This window comes from Nicotiana attenuata, chromosome 9 (genome assembly GCF_001879085.1).
Source record: "Nicotiana attenuata strain UT chromosome 9, NIATTr2, whole genome shotgun sequence".
In the NCBI taxonomy this organism is placed as follows: domain Eukaryota; kingdom Viridiplantae; phylum Streptophyta; class Magnoliopsida; order Solanales; family Solanaceae; genus Nicotiana; species Nicotiana attenuata.
The window spans coordinates 1,002,765-1,019,584 of NC_031997.1; the positions used below are offsets into that span (position 1 = coordinate 1,002,765).

The window sequence follows — 16,820 nt, forward strand, 5'->3', positions numbered from 1 at the left end:
AAACATGGCATTCAGCCTAATTTACAGAAACTCTTTCTAAAACACATAATTAACATATAGTTTCATCCAAATACGCAACTTTATAGTTGCTAAGGACGGACAAAGTCACAATCCCCAACGGCGCACGCCCACACGCCCGTCACCTAGCATGCGCGTCACCTCAAAATAGTAAAACGATGTGAAATCCGAGGTTTCATACCCTCAGGACTAGATTTACAATCGTTACTTACTTGAAACCGGTCAAATCTCTACTCCGCGATGCTCTTGCTCTTCGACTCGGCCTCCAAATGCTATGAATCTATTAACAATTAGTACAATACCATCAATATACGCTAATGGAATGAATTCCACACAAAAAACTATCAATTAGACACAAATCCCGAAATCACTCAAACCCGGACCCCGGGCTCACATCTCGGAAAACGGGAAAAGTCACAAAACTATAAAGCCCTTTCACTCACAAGTGTACCCATACCAAATTCATCAAAATCCAACATCAAATGGCCATTCAAATCCCCAAAATCATCTCTCCAATTCTCTTCCATTTTCCCCCGAACTTTCACCCAAATTCTCAATTTAGATGATAAAAATCAAGATAAAATCATGGAATTTAACGAAAAACAAGTGAAGAACACTTACCCCAATCACTTCTCTGAAAATCCCTTCAAAAATCGCCTCAATCCGAGCTCCATAGCTCCAAAAATGCAAAATTAGCCAAAACCCTCGACATAGAGTACTTTATAATCTGCTCAGGCATTTACCCTATGCTATCGCGGACAAACTAATGCGATAGCGAAGCAAAAAATTTTCCACCCATTCTTTTACCCTATGCGATCACGGCCATTCCCCCGCGATCGCGTAAAACAAATTTTTTCAACAGTCTTCTCCAACTCTTCCGGACACCCTCTAGTGTAATGGTCATAACATTTTGTACAAAATTCCAAATTACAATTGGTTTAACTTTCTGAAAACTAAACGTCAAGGGCTACAACTTTCATTTTTGGATCATCTTCAACTTATAGATTGTGAGGTATAAGCTTCCAAAGTCGGGTCAGTGCAGCAGAAATTTTACTCAATGCGATCGCGGGAAGACTTACGCAATCGCATAGCACAGCTCCATTTTTCCAAATTTTCTCCATGCTAACGCGGCCAGATATATGCTAACTCACTGTACACCCCTGAAGGCAAAAACCATCAACTAAAAATGGCCTCAAAATGGTCTGAAAGCACCCCGAAACTCACCCGAGCCCCTCGGTACCCCGTCCGAACATACCAACAAGTCTCAAAACATATCACGGACTTAGTGGAGGCCTCAAATCACATCAAACAACGCTAAAAACAAGAATCATACCTCAATTCAAAATCAATAAACTTTGAAACTTTAAACTTCCACAACTGATGTCGAAACCTTTCAAATCACGTCCGATTGACCTCAAATTTTGCACACAAGTCACATTTGACATTGCGGACTTGCTCTATCAAAAAATCCACTCCTGGTCAAACTTTCCAAAATTCCCACTTTCGCCATTTCAAGCCAAATTCTACTACGGACCCCCAAGGCACAATCCAGACGCGCTCCTAAGTCCAAAATCACCCAACGGAGCTAACGGAACCATCAGAAATCCACTCCGAGGTCAAATACTAAAAAAGTCAAACTTGGTCAAATCCTTCAAATTTAAAGCTACTAGCTGAGAATCATTCTTCCAAATCAATTCCGAATAACCTGAAAACCAAAACCGACGATTCACATAAGTCATAAAACATCATACGGAGCTACTCGTGCCCTCAAACAACCGAGTGAAGTGCAATTGCTCAAAACGACCGGTCGGGTCGTTATCCTCCCCCACTTAAACATACGTTCGTCCTCGAACGTGCCTAGAGTTATTCCAAAATCCATCAAATCGGTGTGTAACCTTACCATGAACATACCCGGGGGTGATCCCAAGTCACCCTACCCCGTATAGGTCTGATAACACAACATAATTGAAATTTCATAATTCAACCTAGCGCATAAGCCTTATAACCAAATTTTTCATATCCGAAATTTCCATAAAGTAGAATCTCGCATCTATACACTGTATAAGTCCGAACAAGCTGTATCAAACCATATCCGTAACCCAAGATGTAATCACATGATATACCACATGACTCAAACACTCATAGTGATAACTCCTAATCACAATAGCTGCTCAAAACAACCCAATACCGGTAAATAACCTCTTATCAAGCAAAGCCTCGTTCTAACACTTTCATATACTTCCAATGATGAAGAAACATGTAGAAACTCGTAACCATTCGTCCGATCAGCCAGTCATGGAGCTCCCCCTTTTCCGACAGGAACTATAGCAGATTTCTAAGCTGACTTCCGATATTATCCTTCCAACTATGCTGTAGTCAGTTCTGATAGTATTCATTCTAGGTCCAATGACCTCTTCTCATCCAACACGACCACTCTGATGACATGACACATCAATACAATCCAAAGCCATAACCTGTGCAATTCGTGCACCCAATAGCAACATCCCAAACGTACTCAAATCATAGAAAAGATTCACACGAGAGGACTATTCCACCAGCTTAACAAGTACCATCACAACACCATGCTAAGAGCCCGGCACACACCGTAGAACCAAAACACACGAATCCGATACCAAGGATCATACCTCTACATAAGTCTGCTACAATGCGTGATTCTATCCAAACGCTGGTCCACATGAAATACTTCATGCCACCTTGCTCAAAATCAATAACCACCCGCAATTCGACATCAAGTACTCAAAGTGCATTACCATAACCACAAAGAATCGAATGACATAACACCACACAAAATCCCGAAAGAACATAACCAACACGCCATCCACCAGCAATACCCAATACTCTTCTCGCTCAAATTCCGCTACAAGACCCCAATATAACCGCACCATATGTGCATATAACCAACAAATCATAACTTCTCGTAACATAGAAGGGTAACACTTAGATCATTTCAGAACACGAATAAGCTCAGCAACCACTGAATGGAACTTCCCTCAACAATAACAGTTCGGAGTCAACAAATCCGACTCGATGCAGAGCACACACCCATATTGGGCCTACCAATGAACCCAAAATTAGCTCTGATCCCCCACGATAGATAAATAACCCTCCGAAAGTTTACCATGACTGAATCACCACACATACTAAACCCTGACTAACCTTGGCTACATTTTCACAGTCCACGGCCACGAAATAATCTACTCATGAGAACTCTTAGTCTCCAAATTCATAGGACATACGAAATACCATCTCTAATCTCGACTCCACCGATACTTCTAAAATTCTTCTGTACCACAAGGCAAAATTTGAACTCCACCAATCGATTAAACAAGAAGTGCCACAATACCAATGAAGTATCCATAACTCAAACACTTCGCCCCTTTCTGGATGTATACTCTTATCAAACCATACCAATTAGTAATATCATTTACCTAGTAATCTGAAACTATCCATGCTGCCTAAAAATTATGACTTTCCTTTCAGAACTGAACCGTGACCTTACACATGCAGATCTCAATCCTACACAACATACCGCATATACCATGCCATCCTATGATAAATGTGAGAACTTCATAATCCACTCCGAGTCACAAGCAACTACGTACTCAACTAGCCAGGAACTTTCCATTTGATCCCATCTAGATAAAATCACTATACATCACATGCTGCTCACGCCAGTAGAAAATACACATCTCTAACCGTGGTAGAAACCATCAAGAACTCTCCGAACCCCATTGGCACAAAACTAAACCGTCGGGACTGAATCCTTCTAACTCAACCAAGTTACGCATGCCACTAAAACCCAAGGGCATTGCCACGAAACATCTGTAGAAACGCATCACCTCATACACACCCAAAGAACTAATCATACCCATTACTATGCCGATCCAACCTACTACCAAGATGTCCTATCTATCCGAGTCCCTTCTGAATTACCTTCAAATTGATACTTCCCCTCGCCATAACACCACAATGCTCAACCCGGACTCACCACAAGAGACCCAAGCATAAAATCGCACCGCCCTAAGGCTCATAAGCCGCTGAATACTCTATTAAATACCCCAAAATTACTGCATTCAAAATACTTACCCTGAAAAGACTTCTTGCGAATCTAAAGCATTACCTTCACCTTCCTGATACTGATATATAGAATCCCTAATGATATAGAAATGCCACAAGTCTTGACACCCTCCAATGTAAACCTTAGTTTCTAGCCAAATACACATCCTAAATATCCCCAATTGTCACCTATAAATCTTGAATCCATTAAAACCATTCTCGGGAGTCATTCATTCTACTCAGGTCTCAATTAAACTTATCAAACGAACCGAACGACTTGTGCCCCATTAGTACAACAACACCTAAGGAAGTAACCCATCCTTCTAAGCAGCCGAGCAATTTCCTATTCCATACAGGTTACATCTCTTAAAATAATAACTAATTCATCCAATGCTCCTCATATACCCATAAAGCATAACACAACCTTTATCCAAAAGTCCCTTTACTCGATTCATCCTCGATCTCAACCTCTGTAAGCCATAACTGATTCACCAGTATACCTAAAACTGAAACCAATACAATACATAATCGTGCAATCAACTGATCAATAGCAGACTCCCCCACTTGGCTCAAAGTCATAGATCAAAACGCACAATACTCATGATGCCCATACTCTATTACTGTCATAATGCCATAGTGAGATTCAGCTAAATCCTTCATAATCTCATGCAACACAACCCATCTAATACCTCAAATCATTTGCAAATCTCACATTCACCCTCGTAACGGTCAAGCCAACTCTCATACGCAATCCGAACTCGAAATGCAGCACATATAACTCACTAGTAAAAGAAGACTTACTACAAAACAACATAGGGATCAAACGCCCTCAGGACACCCCGCAAGAGATAACCCACCTGCTTCACCTTAAACTATCATCTCTTTGTACCCTTCCATCGTCATAAACATCACGCGATCACTTAATCTCCCTGAGTCTGAACTCATAACACAACATGAAGATCTACCTCACTCCACAACTAAACTACATGAGAGGTCCTTCAACACATCCATAGCTCAAGGCCATACGCCAACTCAAGTCAGAAGTCAAACACCCAATAGTCCTTGCTACATCTCCAGCAAACTCTTCTTGTCACATTCGAACAATCTGAACATATCTTGCAATCGAATCATACTCACCCCATAGTCATCGAGTCACAAATCCCACCAATAAGTACACAAAGGGGTATATAAGTTCCGAATGCATGTGCTCACACGATCGAAATCTCAGTACTCAAGCCACAGACAAAACCCGGCCTCAAGTCCTCCAGACCGGCCCGTCATCAACATGCCGAAATCACATCTCGCACCTCCACCATGGAGCCGCAAGCCGTCGATGCACAGCTGATACCAAGCACTCATGTGCGCACATGAATGCGTGGAAGGAATTAAAGGAGTTACGCTTCAAGCTGAATCAATGTCGCACGATAAGAATTCAAGAATTTGGAATTTCCTAAAGGTTCTGTATCCTGTCGAAAATAAGTACATACATCACCGTACTGATCCGCAAGACTCTACTGAACCTGCTCATGACTCGTGAGGCCTATGTAACCTACGCTCTAATACCAACTTGTCACGATCCAAAAATCAGCCATGTCATGATGACGTCTATCGTGGTACTAGGCAAGCCGAAACATCACCAAAACAGAATGAGATTTTCATTTACAAGGAAATTCCCAAAATTATTTAATATAAAACCTTTATAAGGAGTGTAAAACAAAGCAAACGTGCGAAAAAGAAAGCCCGACATCGGGGTGTCACTAATCATGAGCATCTACTACAACCGTCTGACAATATCAAGACTAACATAGCCTGGGAAATACTGAATACAACTAAGGAAAGATAAAGATGGAAGAAAGCAGGGCTGCGATCGCCAGGCAGCTACCTTGCTAACTCCGATGGATCTGCAACTGAATAATCATCATCCGCTAGCGGGTCCAGAAATACCTGAATCTGCACATAAGGTACAGGGAGTAACGTGAGTATGCCAACTCAGTAAGTAACCAAAGTAAATAAAGCCTAGGAAGCAGTGACGAGCAATAAAACATATCAAGTTCATATCATGAAATCTCAGTAAAATAAAACAGGCTTTCAAAAGCAGAGTTTGAATCAAATCATTTCATTTAAACTCAGTTTCAGAAAAATCATTTGAAGATATTTTTCAACAGTTCTCAAACAGAGGCTCAGTGCAACAGTGAGCAAAACGATGAAATCATAAACAGCCCCTCGGGCAAAACATTACTCATATACAGCCCCTCGGGCAAAACTCACAGTCACTCATATACAGCCCCTCGGGAAAATAACACTCATATACAGCCCCTCGGGTAAAACATCACTCATATATAGCCCCTCGGGCAAAACATCACACAGGGCACCTACGCTCACTGGGGGTGTGCAGACTCCGGAGGGGCTCCTTCAGCCCAAGCGTCATAACAAGCCACCTCGTGGCATAGATCAATTAGGCCCTCGGCCTCACATGATCATGAATCAGTAACAACATGCTGCGGCGTGCAGCCCGATCTCGTAAATATCCTCACAAATTAGGCCCTCGGCCTCACTCAGTCATAAACCTCTCAATCCACTCGGGCTCTCAGTAAAAACAGGGTACTCAGCCCAAAACAATATTTTATGCATCAAAACAGAGTAATAAAGACTGAGTTATAAAATCAATAAGTGTATCAAGACTGAGTATAGATTTTCAACCAAAAAACAGTGAGAGGATAGTAAGAAAAGGCCCCTAAGGGTCCAAACAGCTCTGGCACAAGGCCTAAACATGGAATTCAGCCCAATTTACAGAAACTCTTTCTAAAACACATAAGTAACATATAGTTTCAACCAAATACGCAACTTTATAGTTGCTACGGGACGGACCAAGTCACAATCCCAAACGGTGCACGCCCACACACCGTCACCTAGCATGCGCGTCACCTCAAAACAGTAAAATGATGCGAAATCCGGGAATTCATACCCTCAAGACTAGATTTACAATCGTTACTTACCTCAAACCGGTCAAATCTTTGCTCCGCGATGCTGTTGCCCTTCGACTCGGCCTCCAAATGCTATGAATCTATTCACAATTAGTACAATGCCATCAATATACGCTAATGGAATTAATTCCACACGAAAAACTATCAATTAGACACAAATCCCGAAATGCACTCAAACTCGGCCCCCGGGCCCACATCTCGGAATCCTGCAAAAGTCACAAAACTATAAAGCCCATTCACTCAAGAGTCTACCCATACCAAATTCATCAAAATTCATCATCAGATGGCCATTTAAATCCCCAAAATCATCTCTACAATTCTCTTCCATTCCCTACCCCCACCCACCCCCACCCCACCCCACAAACTTTCACCCCAAATTCAAATTTAGATGATAAAAATCAAGATAAAATTATGGAATTTAACCAAAAATAAGTGAAGAACACTTACCCCAATCACTTCTATGAAAATTCCTTCAAAAATTGCCTCAATCCGAACTCCATAGCTCCAAAAATGCAAAAATGGCCGAAACCCTCGAAATAGAGTACTTTATAATCTGCCTAGGCATTTACCCTATGCTATCGCGGACAAACTAATCCGATAGAGAAGCACAAAATTTTCCATCCCTTCTTTTACCCTATGCGATCGAGGTCATTCCCCCGCGATCGCGTAAAACAAATTTTTTCACAAGCCTTCTCCAACTCTTCCGGACAACCTCTAGTATAATGGCCATAACTTTTTGTACAAAATTCCAAATTAAAATTGGTTTAACTTTATGAAAACTAAACATCAGGGGCTACAACTTTTATTTTTGGATCATCTTCAAATTCCTTATAGATTGTGAGGTATAAGCTTCCAAAGTCGGGTCAGTGCAACAGAGATTTTACTCAATGCGATCGCAGGAAGACTTACACAATCACATAGCACAGCTCCATTTTTCCAAATTTTCTCTATCCTAACGCGGCCAGATCTATGCTAACGCACTGTACACCCCTGAAGGCAAAAACCAGCAACTAGAAATGGCCTAAAAATGGTCGGAAACCACCCCGAAACTCACCCGAGCCCCTCGGGACCCCGTCCGAACATACCAACAAGTCTCAAAACATATCACGGACTTAGTGGAGGCCTCAAATCACATCAAACAATGCTAAAAACACGAATCATACCTCAATTCAAAATCAATGAACTTTGAAACTTTAAACTTTCATAACCGATGCCGAAACCTATTAAATCATGTCCGATTGATCTCAAATTTTACGCACAAGTCACATTTGACATTACGGACCTGCTCCAACTTCCGGAATCAGAATTCGACCCCTATATCAAAAAATCCACTCCCGGTCAAACTTTTCAAAATTCCCACTTTCGCCATTTCAAGCCAAATTCTACTACGGACCTCCAAAATCACAATCCGTACGCGCTCCTAAGTCCAAAATTACCCAACGGAGCTAACGGAACCATCAGAAATCCAATCCGAGGTCAAATACTAAAAAAGTCAAACTTGGTCAAACCTTTCAAATTTAAAGCTACTTGCTGAGAATCATTCTTCCAAATCAATTCCGAATAACCTGAAAACCAAAACCAACGATTCATATATGTCATAAAACATCATACAGAGCTACTTGTGCCTTCAAACAACCGAACGAAGTGCAATTTCTCAAAACGACCGATCGGGTCGTTACAGTTAATAACGAAATATTTCATATTAAAATCAAAGTTCTTTGTTTCTGTTACCTTTTCTTTGAAGTCTAATTACTTGGATGATTGAATCCTACTATAATCCTTATAAAAAATCCTACTATAATAACAATTATATTTAGAGAACAAAGACCGACAATATTCTCAATTAAAAAAAAACTAAACACAAAAGTTTAAATAAAGAGGGTTCTCAAGTACATAAATCAGTAACAAATTCTATGATATGCAACAAAATAAACTTTCACAATTGTCACGATCCAAAATCCATTAAAGGTCATTATGGTGCCGGACACCTCGGTCAGGCAAGCCAACATTGAATGATTAATTAAACTGTCATTTGAATATTTTTGAAACCATAATTTCTTTTAATTTAACTAGTAAAAAGTAATCTTCACAGAAACAATAAAAGTGTTTACAATTTCAATACTGAATATCCCATAATCATCAGAACCCGATGTTACAAGTACATGAGCAATCACTAGGAAATCAAATGAAGTACAATAACTATCCGGAATACAAATTTGGACAGAAAGTAAATACAATACTCTGAAAGAGACTCTGCTGGCTACGGATCGTCTCGAGAGATGCAGCTCACCTAAGTCTCCGTATCAACCATGCTGCTACGCCCACTAGGCTACTAGAGATACATGTGCCTGTCAAAAATGCATAGCAAGTATAGTATGAGTACGAAAACTACGCGTACCCAGTAAGTATCCAGTCTAACCTCGAAGAAGTAGTGACGAGGGGTCGACTCCGACACTTACTGGTGGTCCAATAATATCGGTACAGTAATGGGGAGAATAAACATGAAACAGGGTAAATATATGAAATAATAAGTATAAAACACGTGATACAATTCTCCTCTTTATAATTTTACTCAAGCTCTCAACTAGCAAGTTCCCTCCGTAGCCGGACCATATAAATAGATATAGTGGATTTCATTAAGGAAGTTGTCATAATTCAAATAAGGAAAAAATCCCCCAGATTCACTGGCTTCTAGCCAAATGTCACGCACGATTTCATGAGAATAGTATATATATATATATAATTAAATATATATATATATATATATAAATATATATATATTTAATTATATATATATATATAATTATATATATATATATGTATATATATATATATATATATATATATATATATATATATATGACGAGGTGTACAGCCCGATCTAACATAAAAGTAAATTGTGCACTTCCAGAGGGTCAAATAGCACGAACCATAGATGCATCTATTAACCTGCCGAGGCGACCGGCCCTCTCCCATGAGAGTAGTAGAAGTAAAAACCCCGCTCGCGAATCATACATACGACGCGGTCCAATATAAATTTATTAATAAATCAAAATCCTTTTCTTGACTCTTTTCAAAAACAGAGACAATTCAACGTGAAGCTTTTAAGGTAATTTTCCCACTCGCGAAACATACATGCGACTCGGTTACACATAGATTTCTTAAGTTATTATAAGATTCCTCAATTCTTTTTTATAGTACTAAGTTTAATGGAAGCACTTAAATTCTTAAATTCCTCAACTAAAATACCTTTCAACGCAATTATTACGCAACCTCAAATCTTATTTATTCTCAAGGCAAACAATAACATCAATCAAGAACAATATCAATAAAGCATGATGTAACATAGTACCCGGACATAGGCATAATAGTAGCTACGCACGGACTCTCGTCACCTCGTGCGTGCGTAGCCCCAGAAATAGGAGCACATATTTAATTATTTTACCCATGGAGTTAATTCCCTCTTACAAGGTTAGAACGAAGACTCACCTCGCTCCGAAGCTCCATAACCGGCTTCCAAGCCCTTCCGACGACTCAAACCGATGCTCAACGCTCCAAAACTAGCCAATAATACAAAATTAATATACGCTCGAATACTCATTATAATCCAATTTATAACAATTTCTAACCCCGATCAAAAGTCGATAAAAATCACCCTCAGGCCCACGTGCCCGGATTCCGAAATTTTTTGAAGATAAAGTTTACCCATAACCTCACGAATTCAAATATATAATTTACTCTCAATTTCATATCCAAAATCATGGTCAAAATCCAAGAATACAAATTTCTAGGTTTTTCTTAAAATCCCAATTTTTCCACTAATTTCCATGTTCAAATCCATATATAATCATGTATTTAACTCAAAACTAGTATAAACCACTTACCTCATGCTTGGTGATGAAAATGGCACCTCAAGGTTGCTCCAAAATCAGCTCCCATGGAAGAATGGAGTAGAAATGAGCCAAACCCTCACTTTAAAGGAACCTCACTGCCCAGCGACCCTCGCACCTGCGGTTACTTGACCGCTTCTGCAGTTCCGCGGGTGCGGCCTATAATCTGCTTCTGCGGTCCTCCTCCAGCCCCTCAACTCCGCATCTGCACCTTCTCTTTTGCAGGTGTGGTCCCGCTTTTGCGGCGGGATGACCGCATCTGCGGTCCCAGCTCTACCCCTACCAAAATCGCATATGCGACCACAGGGCCGCTTCTGCGGCTCCGCACCTGCGGCCCAAGCCTCGCAGGTGCGATTACACTAGAAGGCAACTGCTCAATTCTTCTTCTAACTCCAAATTCGATCCGTTAATCACCCGAAATCCACCCGAGGCCCCCGGGACCTCATCCAATCACACAAACCAGTCCCATAACATAACACGGACCTGCTCGAAGCCTCAAATCACATCAAACAACGCTAAAATCACAATTCACACTCCATTTCAAACTTGATGAACCTTAGAACTTCGAACTTCGAACTTCTTCATTCGATGCCGAAATCAAATCACATCCGATTGACCTCAAATTTTGCACACAAGTCATATTTGATATTACGGACCTACTCTAACTTCCAGAATCGGGATCCGACCCCGATATCAAAAAGTCCACTTCCGGTCAAACTTCTCAAAAACCTTCAAATTTCTAACTTTAGCCAAATGACTCCAAAATGACCTACGGACCTCCAAATCCACTTCCGATCGCGTTTCCAATACCAGAATCACCATACGGAGCTATCCCAAACTCGGAATCCCAAACGGACATCGGTAGCATTGAAATGCACTTCAACCCAAATTTATGAAATTCTTCCAAAATGCTAACTTCCACAATAGGCGTCTAAACGCTCCCTGGTCATCCAAAACTCGATCCGGGCATACGCCCAAGTCCGAAATCATCATACGAACCTGCTGAAACTTTTAAATCCTGATTCCGAGGTCGTTTACTCAAAAATTCGATCTTAGCAAATTCTTCCAACTTAAAGATTCCGAAATGAGAATTCTCTTCCCAAATCAACCTCGAACTTCCCGGAATTCAGTTCCGACCATGCGTACAAGTCATAATATCTGTAGTGAAGCAACTCATGGCCTCAAGCTGCCGAACTATGCACTAGAGCTCAAAACGACCGGTCAGATGGTTACAACAGTTATATCCTAGACATATACTATCACCATGATTAAACATCTACTATGATCAAAAGTCGGACAGTAGCGAACTTCATGATTATTTAAACTTATAGTTCTTGGTAGATGAGACATCGCATCTCCTAAACTTCATACCAATTTCATAACATAGATTTTTTCCCTTCAAAAAAAAACATAATAATTACTGATGACATAATCACTTGCTCCACTAAATAACTATATTTTTTATATATATAATTATATTTGAAAAGTAATGAAATTGGTCGTAAGGTACATTGCTTTTCTGGATGATGGGATAGGAAAAGGAAACTTAAAATAATATTGTGTCTTTAATAAAAATGTAATGTACTATTAGAAATATAGAAATGAACTTCAGTTTCTCTGCAACTCAACCCTCAATTACAGCAGAAGTTTTCACCTTCTCTTTCTCGCTCATTCTTTTTTCTCCCTATTTTTATGCAATAAACCTATCAATATAATTGTTTCTAAAATCTATTATCTATAAATCTTTGTTTCATGAATTTACTTGCAGTCCCCTTGTATGATTAATGGACCAGATATATTGTATTCTTTAAAGAGGGGCAAAGGAAGATGTGAAAATTTTTCTATCGAAGCACGTACATCATAGTATTCCGAGTACAGTAAATTATCCAATAAAATATAACATATTTTATCAGCAACATATAAACATGTATGCATCAACCAAGACCTGATGCGGAAGTTGCTAAACTGTGAAACATGATACCTTAGTAACTAAGTTCACATAAGAGCAGAAAAAATCAGTCTAAGTTCGGTCATAGGTTAATAGTAAATATTGTTGTACATTGTTAGTGTAACCATGCTGTATTGGGTGATACCCTTTTTTGCTTGAGCCCGACCGGGTTGGGTCCGGTCCGGAGCAAGTCGGGGCCATCGAACCCGACCTGGATGCAAGGTAGAACGACGGCCACGTCTACAACCGAGGTCGAGTCATTTCGAGACCGTTACAGAGCTCGATAGGAGTCACCACCGGATGGAGAAACACACAAGGTCGGAAGCCGGACTCGTAACGGATAACCAAGCGTCGCCGGATATCTCGCCCAAACGTGATTTTCTCAACCACTTCAGGCCATTAAGGCGTAATTACAGGGATCCACGATGTAATCAATTTACCTACCTTATTTTTACCCTTAATCAGAATGTATAAAAGGGGATCTCTCTAAATTCTTGTAGATCATCAAGCACAATTGTTCTAAGCAATATTATATTCTGCGATTATTTACTTTAACAGCAATTGTTGAGTCTTTATCTTTATTTTCCTCAACCTAAAAACCTTTTGTATCTTTTAGTTCACGGATCCTTAAAACCCCATATAAATTCAATTGTTATCCGGATTCGAGGGTAAACAAAAGTGGCACTAGGTTGTTGTATTGAATCTGCTGCAAGAAGGATGGACATGAAAGATGTCGTAAGGATGCTACAGAAGATCAAGATTCAAATTCTTGCATGTTAAGCATGTTCTTGGAAACTCTTGATCCAAATTGTTTGATTCTGTTTTAGCTTTGCAATAAATCTTACTATTTCCTCTTATTGCTAGTGTTGTAAAATGGTGGAACACAATCCACAAAGGAAAATAATTATACAATAATATCAATCTAAACCAAATAACTGGAAACTGGGGAGGTTAATGATATAAACAAGTAAGAAACGAATTAACCTTTTGAATATTACTATGATTACCATTAAATACAAGAATAAATAATTTAGATATAGAAAAATATATTTGATCAACTTTGTAGCCATAATATATACTTGTCTAATCAAATTAATACTCTAATGAAGCAGAAAAGCAGCCACCAAACTTCATCCAATAAGACTATAAAAATATTAGCTCCCTCAAAAGTTCCAAAAGAATAAAGATGATGTTTATAAAGGACATCCTGGTGCACAAAGCATCCCAGATTCACATAGGGTTCGGGGAAAGACCGCACCCATGGGATGTGATGTAGGCAGCCTACCATGATGCAAGAATCAGTGGCTGATTCCACGGCTCAAACGCCTGAATTATAGGTCACATGAGACAACTTGAGTGTTGCTCAAAGGTTCCCTTTCAAAAGAAGAAAGATTTATATTAGAAAAAAAATAGCTGCAGCAAAGATATAAAATACAACATCATTTTCCTTCTCAAGAGAGAAACTTTACCCCAGAAATTTTTATTTTTTAAGGTTTGATTTTTTGATTTTCCTGCTGCTCACTGCCCTGCCATGTCCAAACTATATCTTTTAAAGAAGGCTTTAAGCCTTGATCACAAAACTTCCTATATTCTGCAGTGTCTCCTGACTTTTTTGACACTTCTACAACATGGAAAGTTGGTGTAATCTCAAATATCTCTGCATCAATAGCTAGTTGCCCTTTTCTCCCTTCTTTGCTTCCTTGCATTTTTACCATTCCGTCTTTCTTCTTCACCTGTTGAGGACATAATCAAGTAAATACAGTTTTCTCTATTCAAGCGATTAAGCTTTTAGATGAGAATCATAGAGGTGAAGCCACATAGGATAAGGTTGGTCAGATAAACTTTTAGATAAGTTGGTTACAGAAGCTAAGCCACATAGGCTCAAGAGTGGTTAGTGGAACACTCTTTACTGAAAAATTATACTGTGTGTATAGGTCAAGTATAATTTTTAAAAATTATCCTTGAACACCCTTAGTGAAATTTTCGACTCAGGATTACACAAATTCAACATAGTACAAGAGCAGGTTGAGGCCCTGGATCCAATAAGTCTCACCACCATCTATTACAAAAAATAATATCGCGTGCTTGGCTAATAGAAAAAGACTTGGACCGGCATGTACGAGCATAAGAGGGCGTCTAGAATACATAATTAAATAAATAAAACGTGTATTCTCTAAAAATTTAAACTTTTAAATGATGATGATATAATTTCGATATAATTACCTTAAAACTCCCCATCGAAGCTACTTCCTCTAGCTTCGAAACAATAGTGGACGCCGGCTTTTGTGTTGTGAATCTAGCCTCAGATCTATAGCTCTTGTCTTTCTCAAACAAGCTTGAGAGATCAAAACCAGGAGAAAGAGAAATGATATCAAAAGCATTCAAACAAGTAGGCTTCATTGTTGAGCTCTGCTCTTTTCGCCCTGAAGAACACTCAGCATCCGAATCATCCACAATATCGAAAATACTGCGAGGCGAATTGTCTTGTACTTGATCTAGGATTGGTGTTTTATCAATTTGTTTGTATCCTCTCTTGAACCAATGATTCTCCATCAGCTTAGCTAATGTAATTCTTGAACACGGATTCGGATCAAGAATTCTTGAAAGAAGTTTTTTCACCTCAGGAGGGAAATATTCAGGACATTTGAATTCTCCTTTACTAATTTTCTTATACATTTCCATTAAATTCGAATCATGAAATGGAAGATAACCAGCTAACAAAACAAACAATATGACTCCACATGACCAAATATCAGCCTTTTCACCATCATATCCTCTTTTATTTATAACCTCTGGCGCGGCGTATGCTGGAGTTCCACATGTCGTGTGAAGGAGACCATCTTGTCGTTTTGACTCAAACAATGCACTCAGGCCAAAATCGGAGACTTTTAGGTCTCCGTTTTCGTCCAAGAGAATGTTTTCAGGTTTCAAATCGCGATGATAGACCCCGCGGCTGTGGCAGAAATCCACAGACGCAATTAATTGTTGGAAATATTTTCGAGCTGCTGATTCCTTAAGCCTACCTCTAGCAACCTTATTGAATAATTCACCACCTCTCACATATTCCATTGCAAAATATATTTTTGTTTTGCTAGCCATTACTTCATAAAGTTCAACAACATTTGGATGTCTGATTAGCTTCATAACTGAGATTTCGCGTTTGATTTGATCGATTAATCCAACTTTCATAACTTTTTCTTTGTCAATTACCTTCACAGCAACACTCTGTCCTGTTTTGAGGTTTCTTGCATGATAAACTTTGGCAAATGTCCCTTGGCCTAATAATTTCCCAATCTCATATTTTTGCATCAAAATTGTGCCCTTTTTCTCCGTTTTTGCGCACTTCGTGCTCATCTTGGATGACAGATGATGCACCCTAAGCGCGAAAAAAATTTAAAAAATTATTGGCGAATCATCAGCTACATTTGCTTAATGAATTTTCTGTAACATGGATTTATGATTAAAACATTATGGGAAATGATGAATCTTGAAAATTTTGGATGAGAAAAGGAACATTGAAAAAATTAGAGGAGGTGTCTGTTGAGAGAAATCCAGTGGTATGGAGAAGTTTTATATGGAATAGAAAGCATTCTCATTATGCTGAGTTGTTAAAATTGGTTATTTTGGGAAATTAACACAGTAATTAGATTATGACGTCAATATTTTATGTAGTTACTATAACTGGTAATAAAGATATAAAATTGACAGATTTTTTTTTCTATTTGTTATGATCATATGCGTAAAGAGATGGAATTTTTCAAATTTATATTCTCTTTATGTTCAACTTCATATGACATCAGTAATAACTAGGGACCGCCAAAGAATGTGGTGCAGTGGATATGACTGCTCTTCCCTTAACCAGAGGTCTCCAGTTCGAGCCTCGGGTATGGAAAAACCCTTGGT

The 16,820-nt window shown here is 39.3% G+C and overlaps 1 protein-coding gene across 1 annotated transcript; it reads right to left on the reverse strand.

Moving 5' to 3' along the window:
* On the reverse strand, positions 13,889-16,462 carry LOC109232721 (CBL-interacting protein kinase 5-like). Its single transcript, XM_019398465.1, has 3 exons — positions 15,141-16,462; positions 14,387-14,650; positions 13,889-14,291 (listed from the first exon to the last, which is right to left on the reverse strand). Exons 1-2 carry the CDS (start codon positions 16,269-16,271, stop codon positions 14,405-14,407), a joined length of 1,377 nt encoding a protein of 458 aa, XP_019254010.1. The 5' UTR covers positions 16,272-16,462; the 3' UTR covers positions 13,889-14,291; positions 14,387-14,404.

What these genes read in the sequence shown, in the direction of transcription:
- LOC109232721 (XM_019398465.1), bottom strand. Translation starts at nt 16,271, where the DNA reads ATGAGCACGAAGTGCGCAAAAACGGAGAAAAAGGGCACAATTTTGATG. An exon ending in CTTCGATGGGGAGTTTTAAG is followed by an intron (nt 14,651 to 15,140) that starts GTAATTATATCG and finishes TGTCCTCAACAG; the next exon opens with GTGAAGAAGAAAGACGGAAT.